This window comes from Biomphalaria glabrata, chromosome 10 (assembly GCF_947242115.1).
Source record: "Biomphalaria glabrata chromosome 10, xgBioGlab47.1, whole genome shotgun sequence".
Lineage (NCBI taxonomy): Eukaryota > Metazoa > Mollusca > Gastropoda > Planorbidae > Biomphalaria > Biomphalaria glabrata.
In genome coordinates, this window is record NC_074720.1 from 32,053,492 (window position 1) to 32,075,493 (window position 22,002).

Sequence of the window (22,002 nt, forward strand, 5' to 3'; positions counted from 1 at the left end):
TGGCTGCATCGAGCCACTTGAAAACCGATTCGATACCTGTAGGTCGCGTCTAGTTTTTGTAACTTGACAACTTTTACATTTAAACAAAGATACGTCAAGAAAAAAAGAATTACACCTTACCTCACCTTATGTTACCTTATTTTACGTTACCTAAATTTACATTAACTTAAATTACCTTACCTTGCCTTACCTTATCTTATCTATATATCTATATATCAATCTGGCTGCCTGGTCGTGTGGTTTGCGCGCTGGACTGTCGTTTGGATTTATCGATAGTGCAAACCCTGCCCGCTTCCATCCCCGTCGTCCTGCGGAAGGTTTGGACTAGGAAGTAAACTATCTTCAACTCTGAAGGAACATCCGAAACATGTAAAACAATAAATGTAAACATATCTTTCTATCTATCTATCTATCTATCTATCTATCTATCTATCTATCTATCTATCTATCAATCTATCTATCTATCTATCTATCTATCTATCTATCTATCTATCTATCTATCTATCTATCTATCTATCTATATATATATATATATATCCTTATATCTCTCTCTCTATCTCTCTATCTATCTCTCTATCTCTCTATCTATCTATCTATCTATCTATCTTATCTCTCTCTCTCTCTCTCTCTCTCTCTCTATCTATCTATCTATCTATCTATCTATCTTTATCTCTCTCTCTCTCTCTCTCTCTCTATCTATCTATCCATCTATCTATCTATCTATCTATCTATCTATCTATCTATCTATCTATCTATCTATCTATCTGTCTGTCTATCTGTCTGTCTGTCTGTCTGTCTGTCTGTCTGTCTGTCTATCTATCTATCTATCTATCTATCTATCTATCTATCTATCTATCTGTCTGTCTGTCTGTCTGTCTGTCTGTCTGTCTGTCTATCTGTCTGTCTGTCTGTCTGTCTGTCTGTCTGTCTGTCTGTCTATCTGTCTGTCTGTCTGTCTGTCTGTCTATCTATCTGTCTGTCTGTCTGTCTGTCTGTCTATCTGTCTGTCTGTCTGTCTGTCTGTCTGTCTGTCTGTCTGTCTATCTATCTGTCTATCTATCTATCTATCTATCTATCTATTTATCTATCTATCTATCTATCTATCTATCTCTACCGTGTATTACAAATGTAATATTAGTTCGAAATCTTCCACAAACACTAAATCCTTTTTGCCAAAAAAAAAAAAAGAGAGAGAGAGAGAGCGATAGAGAAAGAGAGGGAAGGGGTGGAGTAGAGAGAGAGAAAGAGAGAGAGAAAGGAGTATGTACTAGATCTAAATTTACTTGATTAAAACAATTTATTCTGAAGTGTCTTTTCCTTATTTGTTCTCTTCTCTTATCAATTGACTTGCAACGTTATTTTAATTCTTCATTGATTTCGTTCAGTTTCTGCTTTTATCCGAATAAAAAATATAAAAATATAAACAAACCTTATATAAGAGAAATAGATGCAAAATTATTACCATCTATCTCAATACTACAATATGTATCACCTTTTTCATATAAACAAAATAATTAATTGCCACTTAATTTATTAACGAATATGTAAAATTGTTTTATTGATTCACGTACTGTCTTCGACTTTGTACAGTTTCAAATTGATTTGAGAATAAAAAACTAGAGCGAGTTGATAAACGTTTTGTTTAAAACAAAATGTAGGTCTCATCGTTTTTTAACCAATTGTGTTGTTGATTGTACTGCCTTCATTTTGTTTTTTCACTTGGTCATTACGGCCCCCCCCCCCCCCTTTGAATTTGGCATGTTCCTTGAACCACGTGATGCTATCACGTCATCAGCGGTCAGCCTCGGATCCGAGGTTGTTCATTACTATAATGCTTTATTTGCCGAGTGTGACAGCGGCCGTATTCTGAAGTGCTGACCACTTGAGCTGGGCCGCTAACGGTCACTTCGAGCTGGGGTTGACCACTACATGTTAGTATTGATTTAATGGAGGTTTCTTTCTTTTTTTTTCCTTTTCGTTTTACATGTTGTTTTTTTCTCTCCGAGCTTCTCCCGCCCCTCTCTCCCCTAACTCGCCCATTCAATACTGTTCTAGCGAGCAATGACTTTTACAAAGAGAACTAAATTTAGACCGGGTTCAGATCTATAAGGTCACGAAATTGTTCCTAGTACTGTCACGCCCATGTCCTGCCATTGACAGTGATGGCATGACAGCTGTGTCGAATACACTGTTCTGACAAGATAAGTCCTTTAGCAATTGACGCACCCTAAATACCTTCCCTTTCCCCTTTTTTCCCAATTTATAGAAAGCAATGTTTTAAAAATTAGGATTGTATCATTTAATGAAATACACGACCAGATATCTCGGGTTCAAATCTCGATAAAGCTAGAAATATTACGTGTTTGTTTGAACCCAGTTGTAATGGGCACTTGACATTTAATGCTACAGGAAATACAGTTGAAACTTATGCAGGGCACATGAAGTCCTCGGGGTAAACAATTACAGAACAGAGGATCTCACTTTTAAAAACCTTGATGCATTTGATGTTATCATTTCATTAGTTCTAAATAGAAAAACGCTAATAATATAATATCTATTAATTTCAACATTTAATAGGTTTCAAATTTTATGGATATCTCCACAACTAAAAATACAAACATACCTTCACATCATATTATAAGATTCGGATCAAAGCAAACCATTTGTGTCCTAATCACTACATGCCCCACCAACACAAATGCAAATCACCGCCTTTTTAAAACTAATAAAAAGCTAATGCTGATTTAAAAAGACATCCTCTACTTACGATATAAGACATGTGTCTCAACGACTTCATTCAGAGACTGAATGAAAAGAATATGATTTACTTTAATTACCAGTAATTCACTTTTGAAGGAAATGCATTTGCATCAAATTTTCTCCTGAATATTCCATACGTTATTAAAATGAACATATATACATATGATGTTTCACGTTTAAGTTAATTAAAAGCCCCAAAATGTACAACATAATACAATTATATCTTAAGATCAAAATATGTCCTTATAAAAACAAATAGCAATCTACAATAAGCGATCTATTTTCTTATAAAATAACAATTTTGTTTAACTATAACTTTGCAAAACGAGTGACAATTGATTCAAATCCAATCCAATATTTCCTAGCCAATCTATCCCCTGCACGTACCCAGATGTACAATTGTATTTCCGGAATTAAGCTTTGTATTTTGTGCTACAAAGACACATACCGGCTCCAATGGACCTCATTCACCAATCGTAAACAAACAACATTTAGCCACGTGATTATATATATCTTCTATACAAATTATGTAATCCATAAAGGCTGTCACGTGATACGTATTTTTCATTGTTTTATCAATATTATGATGTGGCTAAATGTGTTTATTTACGATTGGTGAATGAGGTCCATTACACGTGCATGCAGGACTACGTTTACAAGGCCGGATTTAACAGAGGGAAAGTGGGCTACAGCTTAGGGGACTTCAAAGGAAGGGGTCCCTCAATTGAGAAGAAAAATCCATATTTCAACGGGTCAGTAAATTTAACTGTTTTATTTATAAATGTGTATATTTTTTTCGCGTTTTTACCCAAAACACGTTAACTCTTACACGGTCTTGGTTTAAAAAAAATGTCCAATTGTAGTGTCCTCATAATATATTTTGGCTTTGGTCCAGTGTACAAGGTAGCGCAAGGACAGACACATCCCCACTGGTCCACAAATGAAATTGGACCATAGCAGTTTGAGCATGCTATAAGCATGAAAATTGCGCTATATAAAAGTTATATTTATTGTTATATTTATAGCGTAAACTCTAAAAAAAAATTTTGTTTTACTAAAATATGCATAGTAAATAATTTTAGTATTTAAAGAAGAAAAATTTAATTCGATTTACTAGTACTCTTTTTCTTTTATAGTATGGAATTCTTTTAGATTTTTTTATTAGTAAGTGAGCATTCATATTGCACTTTCGAAAAAGTGTAGGGTGCCTCCACAAAACTTCTGCTCCGCGGCCTTCACATACTTAAATCCGGCCCTGTAAACAAATATTTAAAAAAAAAAAAAAAAAAAAAAAAAAAAAAAGAATAAAATTACAAGTTCCGAAATTTTGTTTGATCTTTAATTAAACTGCATTATCTTCAGAATCACAAAGAAGTCTTTAAATTAGTATGAAAGAGGTTTTTTTTTTGTTTTAAATAAGGGAACAAATAGAAAGATAATGAGAGAGAGAGAGAGAGAGAGAGAGAGAGAGAGAGAGAGAGAGATGAAGACTTCTAGAAAGTCAAGTTGAAACAAAATCTCAAAATGAATTAAAAAAAAAACCATATAACGGATAAAAAACAAAGAGAACAGAGAAATTATGGGATACATCAGAGAGAAGATGACTTTGGATAGAGAGAGTAGACCAGGAGATAAAATGAATCTCCAAGAACTTCTGACAGTAAATAGAGATAGATTACTGGACACTGGTGTGCAGGCCGAGGCTCCATCAATCGCGATGACCACTTGAACGGTCCGGACAGTACTTTTGACCAGTTGTACAGTATTGACTCGCCGGCTATTATTTCTCGTTCAGCGAGAGTTGGAAATATTACTCACGTTCAGGACATGAATGAGGAAACGGCGGTCGTGATTTTTTTTTCTATCCTTCCCATTCCCTCCCTAGACATCACATTGGTCTGAGTGAGCTGTAAGGAACGACCAGTCCAAGTGTACAAGGTAGTGCAAGGACAGACACATCCCCAGTGTCCCCCTTCCCTCCCTAGACATCACATTGGTCTGAGTGAGTTGTAAGGAACGACCAGTCCCAGTGTACAAGGTAGTGCAAGGACAGACACATCCCCAGTGTATATACTATGTGTACCAAAAGAACAAGATTGGGTTATACTGCACTGAACATACTGTAAGATTAAATTTGTGGTTAAGAAAAACAATCAATAAAAACATTACCAATCGCACACATTTATTATTGTTAACCTATATATCTATATCTATTTAAAATCAATTACATGATTGCTTCCGCAAGGTTGTCATTGCTTGAAGTGGTAATGTATATAAGCACTCCAGTAACTATCGAATGCTTCCTAATAGCATGCGTCTCAAATAGACTCTTGTCAACCAGTCCAACTCCTGGCCTTCACTTGTGGCTCAGATATTGAGTCCAGCGAAGCTGTTTTCACTAACAGTAGAAAGGGCGAAGGCGAGTAACTGGCGCCTAAACCAGTAAGCTTCGGGTATAAGGGGCTCGTTAGCCATTTCTGGTTACCCATCTCTGTTGCCTTACAGCTATACCCAATCATAGGAAAGACATCGTGAGTCAACCCTGAGGAAAGATCAGGTGCCGGCGACCCTTAGGCAGTTTGCAGCATTCAGTGCAATGGTAGAGCCTGCGAGGCAGCTGCCCCCAAACTGTATCGGCACTTGCTGTTCCTTAGAACTTAGAATATATCAGCTGTGTGGAGAGGGGGGGAACTGATGTGTGAGCGACATCGTTCCGACCATAGCTTAAACTAGGGCATTCATGAGATGATACATAGTCTATTCGCAACCGCAGGAGACCATATACATTATACATGATAGATTCAAAAAAATTGAAACAATGAGACTCAATATAAGCTTATTACAACCATTATTAAAATAATCCACTCGTTTGTGAATTCTATTCTAGAGATATGTTTTACTAAGTAGAATTTAGTGATATTCTCCATAAAATAGTTTACAAAAGGTAATGGTATCATCATCAAATGTAAATCTGTCCTGCGAGAGCAACCTTTGATTTAAGAAAGACTCTGTGTGTGTGGAGACTCGTGGTAGCTGAGGTCTGGTTCGCAGAATGTTTTTTTTTTTGGTATTCTTGGTCTAAAACTGCGACATCCTCCCTAGATATGGTGACAATGTTTAACATCCCAGGCATCTTTAATAAGGCCCTGACTATAGCTAAATCCGGCCACTGTGAAGGTGGTACTAAAATTCAGACCTGCCACATCATTAGGAAATTAATTAGTTATCTGTTACGGAGATAAAAATGAATTTAGTTTTCCTTTTACAAAGTTTGATCCCACGCAATGACAGAATGACCATGAGCGCTTGAGTAAAACGTAAAGTCAAGTTCCCCTTTCAGACCTTGTGGTCTATAGGGCAGATGATGTAAAGGTCATCTGTTTCTGTGGCCTACGGTTAACGAGGGTGTCATGTGGCCAGCACAACGACCAACCGCCATTACTTTTCCCCAACTAATGTCAGGTACCCATTAGAGCTGGGTGGACTCAGAGGCGCCAAAAGATCCCTAAATTAAAAATCCCAGTATTCACCAGGATTCGAACCCCGGTATCCGGTTCGGAAGCCAAGCGCTTTACCACTCAGCCACGGCGCTTGTGTGATAAAAAAAAAATTGGTAAAAACAAAATTTAAAACACAAACATGTTTTATTGAAATAAAAGTTACTATACAACTGTAGCACTACTCTATATATGTAGAAGTTTCATAAGGACACAGATATAAATGTCATTTGTTTTTAATTGAACATTAAATTAGTATATTAAATACTAAAGTTATAATATATATAACCCTTTTTAAAATATTTTAACTAGTCTTGTAACATTCCTAATTTAACACTTCTATATATATAGTTTAGTATTCAGCACACACACACAAATTGAAAACGTTGAAAAGTTGAAACACACACACACAAATACTCCCAGGGCGGGAGGTGGCGGGTAACTCATAAAATCAATATTAAACTTGAACAATTTTTTATTTTGCTTTTTTTTTTCTTTCCCTCTATAGGGCGCTAAGCTTAGTGAGTGTTTGAAGAGGGCGTCAGAGGAGAGGACATCATCTGACTCCAGGCTAGGAAATTTTTATTTGAACATCAAGGATCGTGTGCAACTTGAAAGCCGATGATTGGACAGTAGGACTTGGAGTGTGCTACATGAACATACAGAGATTATCCAATGGTAATCTTTGAAGTTCTATTTAGAGGGAGAGGAGAGAGAGAGTGAGGGGGAGAGAGGAGAGAGAGTGAGGGAGAGAGGAGAGAGAGTGAGGGAGAGAGGAGAGAGAGTGAGGGAGAGAGGAGAGAGAGTGAGGGAGAGAGAGGAGAGAGAGTGAGGGAGAGAGGAGAGAGAGTGAGGGAGAGAGAGTGAGGGAGAGAGGAGAGAGAGTGAGGGAGACAGGAGAAAGAGTGATGGATAGAGGAGAGAGAGTGAGGGAGATAGAGGAGAGAGAGTGATGGAGAGAGGAGAGAGAGTGAGGGAGAGAGGAGAGAGAGTGAGGGAGAGAGGAGAGAGAGTGAGGGAGAGAGGAGAGAGAGTGAGGGAGAGAGAGGAGAGAGAGTGAGGGAGAGAGAGGAGAGAGAGTGAGGGAGAGAGGAGAGAGAGTGAGGGAGACAGGAGAGAGAGTGAGGGAGAGAGGAGAGAGAGTGAGGGAGAGAGGAGAGAGAGTGAGGGAGAGAGGAGAGAGAGTGAGGGAGAGAGGAGAGAGAGTGATGGAGAGAGAGGAGAGAGAGTGAGGGAGAGAGGAGAGAGAGTGAGGGAGAGAGGAGAGAGAGTGAGGGAGAGAGGAGAGAGAGTGAGGGAGAGAGAGGAGAGAGAGTGAGGGAGAGAGGAGAGAGAGTGAGGGAGACAGGAGAGAGAGTGAGGGAGAGAGGAGAGAGAGTGAGGGAGAGAGAGGAGAGAGAGTGAGGGAGAGAGGAGAGATAGTGAGGGAGAGAGGAGAGAGAGTGAGGGAGAGAGGAGAGAGAGTGAGGGAGAGAGGAGAGAGAGTTTGGGAGAGAGGAGAGAGAGTGAGGGAGAGAGAGGAGAGAGAGTGAGGGAGAGAGGAGAGAGAGTGAGGGAGAGAGGAGAGAGAGTGAGGGAGAGAGGAGAGAGAGAGAGGAGAGAGAGTGAGGGAGACAGGAGAGAGAGTGAGGGAGACAGGAGAGAGAGTGAGGGAGACAGGAGAGAGAGTGAGGGAGACAGGAGAGAGAGTGAGGGAGAGAGAGGAGAGAGAGTGAGGGAGAGAGGAGAGAGAGTGACTGAGAGAGGAGAGAGAGTGAGGGAGACAGGAGAGAGAGTGAGGGAGAGAAATAGAGGGAGAAAGAGAGGGGAGAGAGAGAGTGAGGGAGTGAGAGAGGGGAGAGAGAGAGAGAGAGAGAGAGTATTAATGAATTTATAAATAGCTTATAAAACGTTCTCTTTAATATGCTATAGCCGCCTAAATGACTCACAGCTAAAATAATGGCTTTAGTAGTGAAACAAGGCTGAAATCAAACAATTCGAAACAACTTTTCTTTGCTTTGGCAGCGGGATACATTACATGGGCCGAGGCAGATTACATGGGACGGTTTGAACCCATACTCATTGTACGCTCTCCTTCGTAGATGCCTTTCCGCATAGCTTGAGAACATGTCGCAGCCAGGCTGGTGTACATCTCATGACACATAATAATTAACTTGTCTTTTTATTTTACCACATTTAGACGTACTTTAGAAATGAAGAATAAAGAAATAGCTCAATCCTCCAGGACCAAGGGGTATGACAGCGGTTTGACAGCGGTTTGACAGCGGGCAAGGTTCGAACTTGGGATTATCGCAATAGCACCAGGCAGCCATCGCTAGCTCTGGGCACACAGCAAAAGTTTAAAATGTTTAACATAAACAGGAATCTAGAAAGTAAACATTCAAAGCAGCGCAATAAAAAGATGTCCGCTCTCCATACACTGCCGCCTCTCACGTCTAGACGTAGAGTCTAATTTACATTTTTGTAGTTGTCTGTATCAGTCTATATGTCAATGTCTTAGAGAGAGGCGCACGGTAGTTCGTTTTTAATTAGTCACAATTAGCCCTGAGATTTTATCTACATAATGTATTATATCTGATACAGGTGAAGGCGCTGTATCTCATGAATGTGTATCTCTCTTCACTCCTTTTAATTCACTCTTTTTTCATTCCCTCTCTTTTTATTTATCTCTAAATCTCTCATTTCCTTTATCTGCCGCTTTATCCTCCACTTCTTTCTCCCTCCCATTCTCTCTTCCTCTCTATCCCTCTCACCCTCTATATGACTATTTCTCTCCTTTATCTCCCTTCGCCTTCATATGCCCCCCGTCTCTCTCTCTCTCTCCCCATTTCTCTTTCTGTTGCTATATACAGATATATCAGCTTTAAAGAGATGATTTCTTTAATTTATTGTTTTCCAGGGTTAATGAGCTTTGTAGGAAGATTTCTACTAAATGTTATGAAAGCCCCTTTCTCCATCTTCCCAAATAGGTTTCTGAAAGTCTTGTTTCCATAGCAGTTGTTTCAATATAAATCGCGATAATATTAATGTAAATATTTCCCCACTGTTACGTAACCCACACTATTTACAAGGTTAATTGAAAGTTAAGTTCACTCTGTTAATTGGCTCGCGCCGTGAGCGCTTCAGCCAATGTTCGAGTTCGCCGTTTATGCAAATTCAAACAAGTCTTCTTAAAACTTAATTGATAAATAACACTACAAACCTGGGACAGTGCTTATGCATGTGCAGACTCAAACCATTGATATATAAATGAGTCCTAGTATAGAAGATCAATTAGCCCATGAATGTATGACATCTAGATAATGAGGTAATCGGTTACGAAATTTCTCTCCAACGTATCGTCCAAGATGCATACGTCATGGGAGATAAATCTCAAGATATACTCACACTTAATACGGTAAATGTGTTAAAGATTTTTTAAAAAGAACACAAGTAAGATCTAATATATTTTTTTAAATAAATCAAATGAAAAGATCACGTTTAATCAATAATGGGAAGGATTTCTAAATGTCAAATATTTGTGTATGCAGACAGTTGAAAAGCGGACAGTTTGTTCTAACGGCGACACTAGGGTTAGTGATCACCACACATAATCATCTTTTCCGGAGATGATTTTTTCACCAACAGCTCATTTTTATTAAACGCTCTAAAACTTGTTCGGATTTTTACCTTTGCAAACAAATTGTTATAATTTTAATATAAAATCCCCCTTTGTTGTTATTCCGCTACTGGGTGTCACTCGGTGCCGAGAATCCCTGTAATGACGTCAATAGTTCATGCAATAATTCTTTCGTATGTTAGATAAAGTTAAAAAATTAGAAATAAAGTGAAAAGATTCGTTGGGCCGAAGCGTTGCAAGTTATTTTAGCTTTTTAAAAGTAGTTCTCTTTATTATCTCTTATTTCTCTTTATTTCCGGGTTGTTTTTTCTCTTTTTTCTCATTTTTTCTATTCTTTTTTCTCCTGCCATCAATTTATTTTGCTTACTCTTTCTATCCTTCCATCTCTCCCTCTCTCTCTCTGTCTTTCTCTCTCCCTCTTCTATCTATCTATCTATTTATTACATATGTCTGTCTCACTATAGCCCATCTTTCTATTTTCAATAAAAGTGATATCTCGATATTTCAACCTAAATATTTAACAGAAAACAAAAAAAACAACCTCTTTTTTAAAATAATTCTTAACAGAAAAACAAATAAGTCTTATCAAGAAAACTTGTCCTAAATGAGTTTATATAAGTAAACGCTTAACTTAGAATCTCTAATCCAAAACAAAACACTCCAATGGCTTTCATTTCCGCTTCGTTATTTGTTTATTTCTTTATGACAGTAATGACAAACACTCGGTTTAGAATGGTTTTATTTTGACAAGATATTATCAAATGTATCAGATTTTATGGCCCAAAAAAGACAGTATAACCTAGCTGTCTGTCTCTAGCGGCCACTGTAAGTTATCTGTCTGCCTAAATTTTCATGCTTTACCAAAACTTCGGGATTTTTATCATTTCATGCCCCTGTAACCTTGTCTCTCTCTCTCTCTCTTTCTCCCATTTCTTTTCTAGCAGTGCGCTTTGATAGACGGCCGGGTGCCCGATCATCTCTATGGACTAATGAAGCCGGATTTTCACAGATGCATGGATGCGGATTAGATTTCAAGGCGCCATGATTCAGCCTCATAGAGTCCATCTATTTGTGTGCCTCGTTACTGCAGGTAGGGCTTCGTTAGAGTGAAATAATAAACAAAAATAGATAGATAGATAGATAGATAGATAGATAGATAGATAGATAGATAGATAGATAGATAGATAGATAGATAGATAGATGGATGGATGGATGGATGGATGGATGGATGGATGATAGATAGATAGATAGATGGATGGATGGATGGATGGATGGATGGATGATAGATAGATAGATAGATAGATAGATAGATAGATAGATAGATAGATAGATGGATGGATGGATGGATGGATGGATGGATGGATGGATAGATAGATAGATAGATAGATAGATAGATAGATAGATAGATAGATAGATGGATGGATGGATGGATGGATGGATGGATGGATGGATGGATGGATGGATGGATGATAGATAGATAGATAGATAGATAGATAGATAGATAGATAGATAGATAGATTTTATAGATAGATAGATAAATAGATAAAATGACAGACAGAAAATAAATAGAATGACAGAAAGATTAATTGATAGATTAACTGATTAATTAACTGATTGATTGACTAACTGTAATGTTTGATTTGGATTAATTGATTGAATGATTGATGCAGCATTTAAAGGTGTACAAAGAGATCTTGTTAATGTGAGAAACACAGAAGTGTTTATTTGGGAGAAAGGCTGTAGTGCTGACATATATGGAGTGTGATGGACTGATGGTATAAAGATGCACTGCCGTTTAGAAGTATAGTCTTTTTTTTTTTGTTTTTGTTACATAAGTAAAGATGACCTGTTTTTTTTTTATTTACTGATTCACTAATAGAATTACTGATTTATTCATTTATTGATTCACTATTGATAACCGTAACTGATTGTTAGAGTTACTGATTGGGTGTCTGTATAATGTGTCTAAGTGCAACTGTTTGACTCTTAATCTACTTACTTTCATATGAGATTAAAACGTATATATATTTTACAAAGCTTATACTAACTCTGTATTTTGGTCAGTTTGGTACAAAAAATAGACCTCATTCATCAATCGTAAACAAACAACATTTAGTCACGTGATAATATTGATAAAACAACGAAAAAAAATGACACGTGATAGCCATTGTGTATTAAAAATTAGATCGTAATTTGTATAGAAGAGATAGATAATCACGTGGCTAAATGTTGTCTGTTTACGTTTGGCGAATGAGGTCCATTGAACACACTTTTTCTCCTTTATCCTTTCTGGATCATCTGGGATCAAATGTAAAGAAACTTTACACATTTATTTATAGTATCAATAAAAAAGATAATAAATGAATTATTCAATTAACTACTGGTAATTATTTATTTTGTTGGATACCAACAAAGGCTAATTATTAATTCATTCTTTGAAGATATGGCTAAATATGTGAAGTTTTTTCCTCTCAGATAATTGTACACGTTATTTCTCTCACATTCTTGGGTCAAGTGAAACCTTACACAATTTTGTTATTACATATTTTATATTTAGTTCAAACTTCACCCGATATATTCAGGTTTCAGCCAACCAAATATATAAAACTGTGCTTGTGTTGAAATACAAGTAAAAAGTGTTTGTGTATCGGGCTCATAATGACACATACACATGGGTTTCGCTACATTGACAGTCACGCTAGTGCTAAGTCACACAGGTTCCATGCTTACTACGCAGAGATATCTTCTGTAACTGTAGCCTTCTTCTCTTGTTTGACCATCACCAGGAAATGATTTATAGTATTTATATTAGAATGAGATCAAATAGAACGAATAAGTTAGATTTGAAATAAAGTTCAAGTTACATTTCTATTTTACAAAGCTTAGACAAGGGGTGGTTATATTACGGCATATATATATATATATATATATATATATATATATATGCTGCCCCCCATTCCCAAATTTTTTTTTAATGCGGCCCTTGATAGGAAAAAGTTGCCTACCCCTGGCTTAGACCTATATCAAATCACTCTGTCTTGTACGAAATTTAGCATACGTTATATCTTCCATTTTGCATTCCTGAATCAAGTTAAAACTTTGCACAATTATTCATTGCCCTTAACCCTAACATAAATCAATCAATTATTTATTTAAAAGACCTAATATTTTTTTATTGAGGGTGCGTAGCTCGAAAGGCCAAGGGAGAGAATCAGGTGACAAGAATTGGATACAGCAAAATGAAATAATTAAAGGTTGATGTAAAGATTAAATTTTAGAATCTATGTATGTGCAAATATTATATCATGTATGTATATATAATTATGTTGATGTATGCAATACATCTTTTCTTATTTACTAAATTGAGTATGTCTAAGTGTGGGTCTTGTTTGACTTAGTTTTTCAGATGTTGCTACAGGGTGGATGTTAATCTGTCATGTACCCTGCGGCCTGAACATAATTATTAGAACCGGAACGAGGAATGTAAAAAAAAAATACTTTGAAAAAGGAGCTTTATATAAAGAAAGATATGCACACTTATTGTCAGATATCTCAACACTGTAATATTTATTTCCATGTTCCTATACCACACCACGGTAATAATTTACCACTAATTAATTCATTAATTTGTTAATTTTTTCGTTGATTCATGTCTTGTTAAGGACAATGAGCAATTGTGCAAAGTTTCAACTTGATCCGACAATGTGAAATGGGAGAGATGACGTGTACGTGCTAGACAGACGAACAGACAGACAGACAGAGAGAGTTTATATAAGCTTTGTAAAAATAGTTTGTATTTTTAGAATTTACTGAAATCGCTGGCATGTATAGTGAGTGACCTACTGGCCAGTAGGTCGCGAAGCTAAATGAACAGCGTCCGAAGTGGACACTCCAGCAGATCGATACATGATGCTAGGTCAAAGGTTACACAAATCTTGGGCCAGTAATTTGTTGAAGTGGGCCCTAAGACACTGGCACAAACGGGCTGGTCATTCTGGTCACGTAGATCAGGTGATACTATATGCCAGCCATATTTGTTCTACTAATACCCTCTCCAGTGGCGGCGCTGTGGTGATAAATTAGGAGGAAAAATAAAAAAAGGACAAGAACCCCCAAATCAGACAAGAACAAGAGTAGGAACATTTTTTGGTGGGGATACAAAAATAAAAATGTAAAGCACATTTCATATTTCATATGCTAGGACAAATTCGTACAAGCGCTCCTTCATCCCTTTAGTGCCATTAGAGCAGGGGTTCTCAATCTGTGGATATTTCGCGCCAAAACGTCCCGTCGCCAAAACGACTCGCGCCAAAACGACCTTTGCGCCAAAACGGCGGTGGCAAAACGGCGGCGCCAAAACGGCGGCGCCAAAACGTCCTGCTTCGCAGCGCTTTACCTCTCAGCCACCAAGCTTACATTTTATATCATAAACCATTTTAAAAAAGTACCTTTATTCCCATAGTCTGGTTCATATCATAAGTCCAGCTTTTGTGACTAAGACTTGTTAGAATCAGCGAGAAAAACCAATGACTGATAGAATCAGCCAGGAAAGCCAATGACTTTTAGAATCAGCAAAAAAAAAAGTAATAACTTTTAGAATCAGCTAGGAAAACCAATAACTTTTAGAATCAGCTAGGAAAACCAATAACTTTTAGAATCAGCCAGGAAAACCAATAACTTTTAGAATCAGCTAAGAAAACCAATAACTTTTAGAATCAGCCAGGAAAACCAATAACTTTTAGAATCAGCCAGGAAAACCAATAACTTTTAGAATCAGCCAGGAAAACCAATAACTTTTAGAATCAGCCAGGATAACCAATAACTTTTAGAATCAGCTAGGAAAACCAATAACTTTTAGAATCAGCTAGGAAAACCAATAACTTTTAGAATCAGCTAGGAAAACCAATAACTTTTAGAATCAGCTAGGAAAACCAATAACTTTTAGAATCAGCCAGGAAAACCAATAACTTTTAGAATCAGCTAGGAAAGCCAATGACTTTTAGAATTAGCCAGGAAAACCAATGACTTTTAGAATCAGCCAGGAAAGCCAATGACTTTTAGAATTAGCGAGAAGAACCAATGACTTATAGAATCAGCTAGGAAAACCAATGACTTTTAGACACAGCCAGGAAAACCAATAACTTTTAGAATCAGCCAGGAAAACCAATAACTTTTAGAATCAGCCAGGAAAACCAATAACTTTTAGAATCCGCTAGGAAAGCCAATGACTTTTAAAATCAGCCAGGAAAACCAATGACTTTTAGAATCAGCCAGGAAAACCAATGACTTTTAGAATCAGCCAGGAAAGCCAATGACTTTTAGAATTAGCGAGAAGAACCAATGACTTATAGAATCAGCTAGGAAAACCAATGACTTTTAGAATCAGCCAGGAAAACCAATAACTTTTAGAATCAGCCAGGAAAACCAATAACTTTTAGAATCAGCCAGGAAAACCAATAACTTTTAGAATCCGCTAGGAAAGCCAATGACTTTTAGAATCAGCCAGGAAAACCAATGACTTTTAGAATCAGCCAGGAAAACCAATGACTTTTAGAATCAGCCAGGAAAGCCAATGACTTTTAGAATCAGCCAGGAAAACCAATAACTTTTAGAATCAGCCAGGAAAACCAATGACTTTTAGAATCAGCCAGGAAAACCAATGACTTTTAGAATCAGCCAGGAAAACCAATGACTTTTAGAATCAGCCAGGAAAACCAATGACTTTTAGAATCAGCCAGGAAAACCAATGACTTTTAGAATCAGCCAGGAAAACCAATGACTTTTAGAATCAGCCAGGAAAACCAATGACTTTTAGAATCAGCCAGGAAAACCAATGACTTTTAGAATCAGCCAGGAAAACCAATGACTTTTAGAATCAGCCAGGAAAACCAATGACTTTTAGAATCAGCCAGGAAAACCAATGACTTTTAGAATCAGCAAGGAAAACCAATGACTTTTAGAATCAGCCAGGAAAACCAATGACTTTTAGAATCAGCTAGGAAAACCAATGACTTTTAGAATCAGCCAGGAAAACCAATGACTTTTAGAATCAGCCAGGAAAACCAATGACTTTTAGAATCAGCCAGGAAAACCAATGACTTTTAAAGTTTCTTATTAACATGCACGACTAGATTAACACAAGGACACGAGTTTTGTTTTGATTTTCATGGAATTTATTTATATAAAAAATGGATTTCACATGTGGCCCTAAGACTTTGAGCACGTCTTGAATCTAACCATTTTAGATACCCATAAAAAAAATTTCGCCAAAAGAATATCTATCAGGCTACTAAGAGGTGCTGGATTTACGTATATCAATAGCTTAGCCACAACATTTTTCTGTGATATCTACATCAGATAATTAGAATGGAGTTTCCAGTAGCTGATATATAAAGGGCTCTATGTATCGTAGAGTTTAGGGCCTTATCAATTCTAAACCCGGTTATGCTTAGTACTAAGTTACTTAATTTTAAAAAGTGTTTATTATTCGCAGGCCATACTAAAACACACGTTTAATCGAAAATCGTTATAAAATTGATAGCTTCTTCATTCAATAACATCAGCGTGAAATATCTTTTAAAGTCCGATTTAAATTCTTAGATTTAATCTTTATTAATTTCCAACCAATTTGTCTACGATTGATTAAATAATTCAAAACCATTTTTTTCTTTATATTTTTGATTGTGTTATATCTTTGAATCTGTTAGCAGACGGGAGAATTCTTTTTTATCTGGCACTGAGACGACACATATTCAATTACGAGCTTAAAAGAGATTTGCCAGTTTGGATTTCATCCTTGGAGACTCGTGTCTATTTGGCTGTCAAATGCTATTAGGACCTGGCCAGCTATTCACGTCAAATTGGTCGGCAGGCGCCATCTAGGGAATAAGTGATCTCCCTCAACGTTACTTATGGAAAATTTCTAATTCAACCTCAAGATACAGAATAGTCAAAGTAGTTTAAGTCAGGGGTGTTTGATATAATCTTTAAGGAGGTACTATCACGCAAGATTACATAACGTTTTTTTTTTTTATTGCTTTTGGTTTATTGATGTAGTTGTTTTCTTTTTATAATTTGAATCTCAACTGTCAAATATCTTGACAAAAATTACCTGCCTGGCCAAGGTGAGAGTGATCGTGCAAGTTTGATAACTGAATTAATGGTATAGGTATGAAGAAACTCCTTTTAAGAATATTGTACACACTGCTATCATGTTGGAACGGCACAGGATCGAAAATGGTGAAATCCCAGTGATTCTAGGTCAAGTTTGACTAACCCACATTAGTTCGTTCAAATTTACTGACCCGCACAACTGAGTCCATTGGGAAAAGTGGTGAGAATCGTATTTGGTCATAGGAACTGACCGTAAGTAGTCCCCAACCTCTTGTCCAGTTAGAAAAACCGTGTCTCATAATAGTCATGACTTGACTGGGCCGATGAAGTCTGAAGGAAAACTTCAAATATATCATGAATTTGAATCTTTGCTAGATGAGTTTGAAATTTTCTTGTGAACTAAACAAGCCACCCTGAAAGAGATTATCTTCGACATATGTGTATTCTTTATTGGCCCGTTACATTTAATTTGTTATTGTAGAGTTTATCTTGTGTCCATTTCAAAGTGTATTTCAACTCACACTGTCTCTTTGTCTGTTCGAGTTGAAACTTCACACAATTATTTATTGGTAGAGACAAGACATTAATCAATACAAAGTAACCAAATAGTCATTTAATTACTGGTAGTTTATTATTTTGTTTGATACCAACAAAGGGTTTAGTCCCTGTAAATATCTGTAAACGCTATAATCTCACGCATTATCAGATCAAGTTGATACTTTAAAAAAAAAGTATTTATTGTACCAAACGATATACGAATTCGTAAATAAAAATAACCAATTAGTAAATTAATTATTGGTAATTAATTATTTAGTTTGATATCGAATAAGGAAAATAAGGAAAATATAATAAGTCAAGAGCTGAAGAATAGAATAGAATAGAATAGTATCAAGCCTAAGAGATTTATACATTCGCTTTACAAGGATTATCTCTCTGGTGGGGGGTGGGTGAAGGAATGGGGGATAGTAAAAACATGTTTATTTTATATTAGATCTAACAGTCTTTAGTTAATTAAAGCACAATAACTGTAGAACGGATGTATGTGTGTGTGTGTGTGTGTGTTTTCTCTCTTCTATTTTATATTTTGTATTTCATTCACATATACATTATGAACGGTTCAGACGTCTAGTCCTATATATGTGATGAACTGTGCAGTGGTTTCCAGATCTGGCAGCTCTCCAGATAGTTCTTGTTCTGTAAGGGGTTTTATGGACCAGTTACATGTTGGTACTGTAGAGGACATGCTCGGCATTCTCTGCTGATTCTCTACAAAGGGCAAATTTCATTAGTCTCTATTTTACAAAGTTTATATCAACTCACTTTGTCTGACTGTCTGTCTGTCTGTCAAGTAAAAGGTTTGTACACGTTATTTCTTCCACACCCAATCTCGGATCAAGATGAATTTTTTGGTCAATTATTTCTTTTACCTGACAACACAAGAATAAAAAAAAATTAAACAATGAGTTATTTAACTATTAGCAATTACTTGGTGTCTCGAACAAGGAAAAGAAATTGTACTAGAATGAAGTGGTGGTATAAGCTGAATTAGTCTTCTGAATAATAAACTTTGAAAAAAACAATAGATGACTTTACAATCTTCTATTTTAATTAGCAACTTACTAGCAGAGTGGTGAGTTTGTCACTTTGAGTGGACTTGAACCGTGAGTTTGAATTTAGGTCGTTTTTTTTTCAGTTTGTTTTCCTATTTTTTTTTTTTAAAGCGATCAGGTAAAACTCACACTGACATCTTTTTCTTCACCACCCCCACCCCCATAAACACCAACTGGTCCAAATAAATGATAATTTATTGCGTAATGCGTATTGAGAACGCTAAATGTATGAAATAGGCGAAATTAAAACAAAAACAAACAGAAATAACAAATTGGTTAATTAGTTCAAATGACACAGATGTATTAGTGTTAGTCCAGGACTCCAGATGATCAATTACTTTCCAAACTCATTGATACAATTACACTTCGTAGAAGCTTTGTTTTGGTTTGAAAAATAATTTCTGATACTTTTTCTTGTTACCTTCAGGGACACGTGTTTCATTTTGTTATGTACGGTTCTGAGACGAAATATTATTTGTCGCTCTATGTGTCATAACACCAACTAACAGAGACTAATCCTAGAACTCTAGAACAAACAAAAAAATTTAAGACAATAATCAGATAAAAGAACATAACTAAACTTTAACCATTTCAATGTTATAAAGCTATGATATTTTTTTTTACTTGAATAAAACAAATTATTTTGAATAACACTGTATCTACATGTCAATCAATTTAATCCTTTTTGCTTTTCATTTCAAATTCATCCATTGCTTATGCTTAACTAGACTCTAAAAGATTTTATGTTATCAGTTGGATATATACCTAGCTCTAGATCTGTGCGCACCAGGGATAAATTGGTCAATAATCGCGCACCTGATGCAATGTTTTACAAATGTCATGTTTTGAGATTGTCTATTCAAGCACGACTTTGACTGGTGGACAGCCTTAGGGCAGACAGGAGATAAAAGAAATAGTGAGGAAAACAAGGTGATGACGTCAGTTCCAGTAGACTGGCTTACGCCTTCTAGCTTCGTTTTTAGAATTGTTGACTTGGATATTTCCTGATTAAACTGAGGCACACTTGTCATCATAATTCATTAATTTAGAAATAAGCTATGTACTTTCTGATTGGATCCTTAAGTCAAGGGGACTACTATATTATTTCATCATCATTTAACTTCACTGAAGTGACGGCTTGAAAATTTCAATTCCTCTTTTGCAAAAGCCCTGGACAGAAACCCTGCAGTTTTGTGCAGGAATGTCACCATACTGGTTAAGAATTAGTGGTTTCCCAGACCTGTCGAGACGGAGGACAGCAAGTCTGGGGCAGTCAAAAAAGAATGAGAGACATGGAGTCCTCTTCCTTCCCTTGAGTCCAAATTTGACCTGAGCCGTTCAAAATATGAGCCAATGGGACAGTAGCTAATCCTGCGCTTTGCTGTGATAGTTTAATCCAGGCAGCCTCTACATTATTTATTTAGCACATACTGGACGCCTTTAGTTTTAGAACGACTATGATTTATCTCATACAGCAACTCTTCCAGGGAATGTAGAGTCCTTTTCTGGAGAGACCTTTCTTTCAGAGAAGTTCTTCCGTACAGCATTCCTTCCTGGGAATATAGAGTCCTCTTCTGGAGAGACCTTTCTTTCAGAGAAGTTCTTCCGTACAGCATTCCAACCTGGGAATATAGAGTCCTCTTCTGGAGAGACCTTTCTTTCAGAGAAGTTCTTCCGTACAGCATTCCTTCCTGGGAATATAGAGTCCTCTTCTGGAGAGACCTTTCTTTCAGAGAAGTTCTTCCGTACAGCAGTTCTTCCTAGGAATATAGAGTCCTCTTCTGGAGAGGCCATTCTTTCAGAGAAGTTCTTCCGCACAGCATTCCAACCTGGGAATATAGAGTCCTCTTCTGGAGAGACCTTTCTTTCAGAGAAGTTCTTCCGTACAGCATTCCTTCCTGGGAATATAGAGTCCTCTTCTGGAGAGACCTTTCTTTCAGAGAAGTTCTTCCGTACAGCAGTTCTTCCTAGGAATATAGAGTCCTCTTCTGGAGAGGCCTTTCTTTCAGAGAAGTTCTTCCGCACAGCATTCCAACCTGGGAATATAGAGTCCTCTTCTGGAGAGACCTTTCTTTCAGAGAAGTTCTTCCGTACAGCATTCCTTCCTGGGAATATAGAGTCCTCTTCTGGAGAGACCTTTCTTTCAGAGAAGTTCTTCCGTACAGCAGTTCTTCCTAGGAATATAGAGTCCTCTTCTGGAGAGGCCATTCTTTCAGAGAATTTCTTCCGCACAGCATTCCAACCTGGGAATATAGAGTCCTCTTCTGGAGAGACCTTTCTTTCAGAGAAGTTCTTCCGTACAGCATTCCTTCCTGGGAATATAGAGTCCTCTTCTGGAGAGACCTTTCTTTCAGAGAAGTTCTTCCGTACAGCATTTCTTCCTGGGAATGTAGAGTCCTCTTCTGGAGAGACCTTTCTTTCAGGGCTACTGACGGTACATATCTTTCTCGGTCATCGTATACCTTCACATGGAGCAATTTAGGATTTTTTTCCCCAAATCCTGCTCCCCATTGCTAGCTGCCCATAGAAGATTCATTTGGGGGTACGTTGTCATTCACCCTATATAGTACGTACATCTCAAACAAAGTCACTTAAGATAAACTTTTATAATAAGATTTAGATGCGTAAATTGATAATGTAAATTTAAAACTATAGTGAATGGTTCGTGCGAGCTTGAAATTGGCGCTTGTCTCATGAACTGAAACTCATTGCGGACGTTTTAAAGCAACCATTGCACTAATATGGAGCACTATGCCCTAATATGTTTGTCAGTGTGAACTCATTAGCTGTGTATAAGAAGGAAGTGTATGACCAACTGAAAATTCCATTTGTGAGAAGGAGAAAACAAACAAAAAATAAGGAAACAAAAAAGCAAGGTTGTCACGTGGTGTAAGTATCAAGGTTACTAGTCAAAGCTACACAAGGTTGTTTTTTTTTTTAACACATTAGCTCTAGTAGCTTCGAGTTTTTACACAGGAGTGGAAATAATGTAAGGGAGATCATTTTAAAAATCAACAACGTTTCGGTGAACTATAAGCTTGTTTCAAGGGTTTTAATTAGTTTATTGAATTCATTAGTTTTCAAGCTCCACAATGTCAATCTCAAGAATTTTTTTATTGAACTTGAACTTTATTATGTATTATATGATTATAACATAAAGTACATTGTGAGCTTTCTGATTTTGTTATTTAAACTCGGAAAATTAAATTATTCTATTTCGTAAAGAAAGGAAAGGAGCTCTGTTAATTCTTCGCCAATACTAAAATTCCCAGCATACTATTGGAAGCGAGTCATCTGATTTCAATTTCACAAACAGGAAGACTTCCCCACATAACACCGTTGTTACAGATTGATAAAGATGTATATAAATACAAATGGACAGGTAGACTTGTACAGAAACTTT

The 22,002-nt window shown here is 36.8% G+C and overlaps 1 protein-coding gene across 3 annotated transcripts in view; it reads left to right on the forward strand.

Annotated features, from left to right (window-relative positions):
- The window catches only part of LOC106074340 (uncharacterized), a 215,914-nt gene that overhangs the window by 133,736 nt on the left and 60,176 nt on the right, over window positions 1-22,002 (forward strand). For 2 of the 3 annotated variants that reach the window (XM_056043704.1, XM_056043703.1), the window contains exons 3-4: window positions 6,766-6,935; window positions 10,818-10,966. In XM_056043704.1, the coding sequence (XP_055899679.1) occupies window positions 10,894-10,966 (73 nt within the window). In that variant the 5' untranslated portion in view covers window positions 6,766-6,935; window positions 10,818-10,893. The remainder of the gene's footprint in view (window positions 1-6,765; window positions 6,936-10,817; window positions 10,967-22,002) is intronic. The other variant, XM_056043705.1, reaches the window with a different exon arrangement.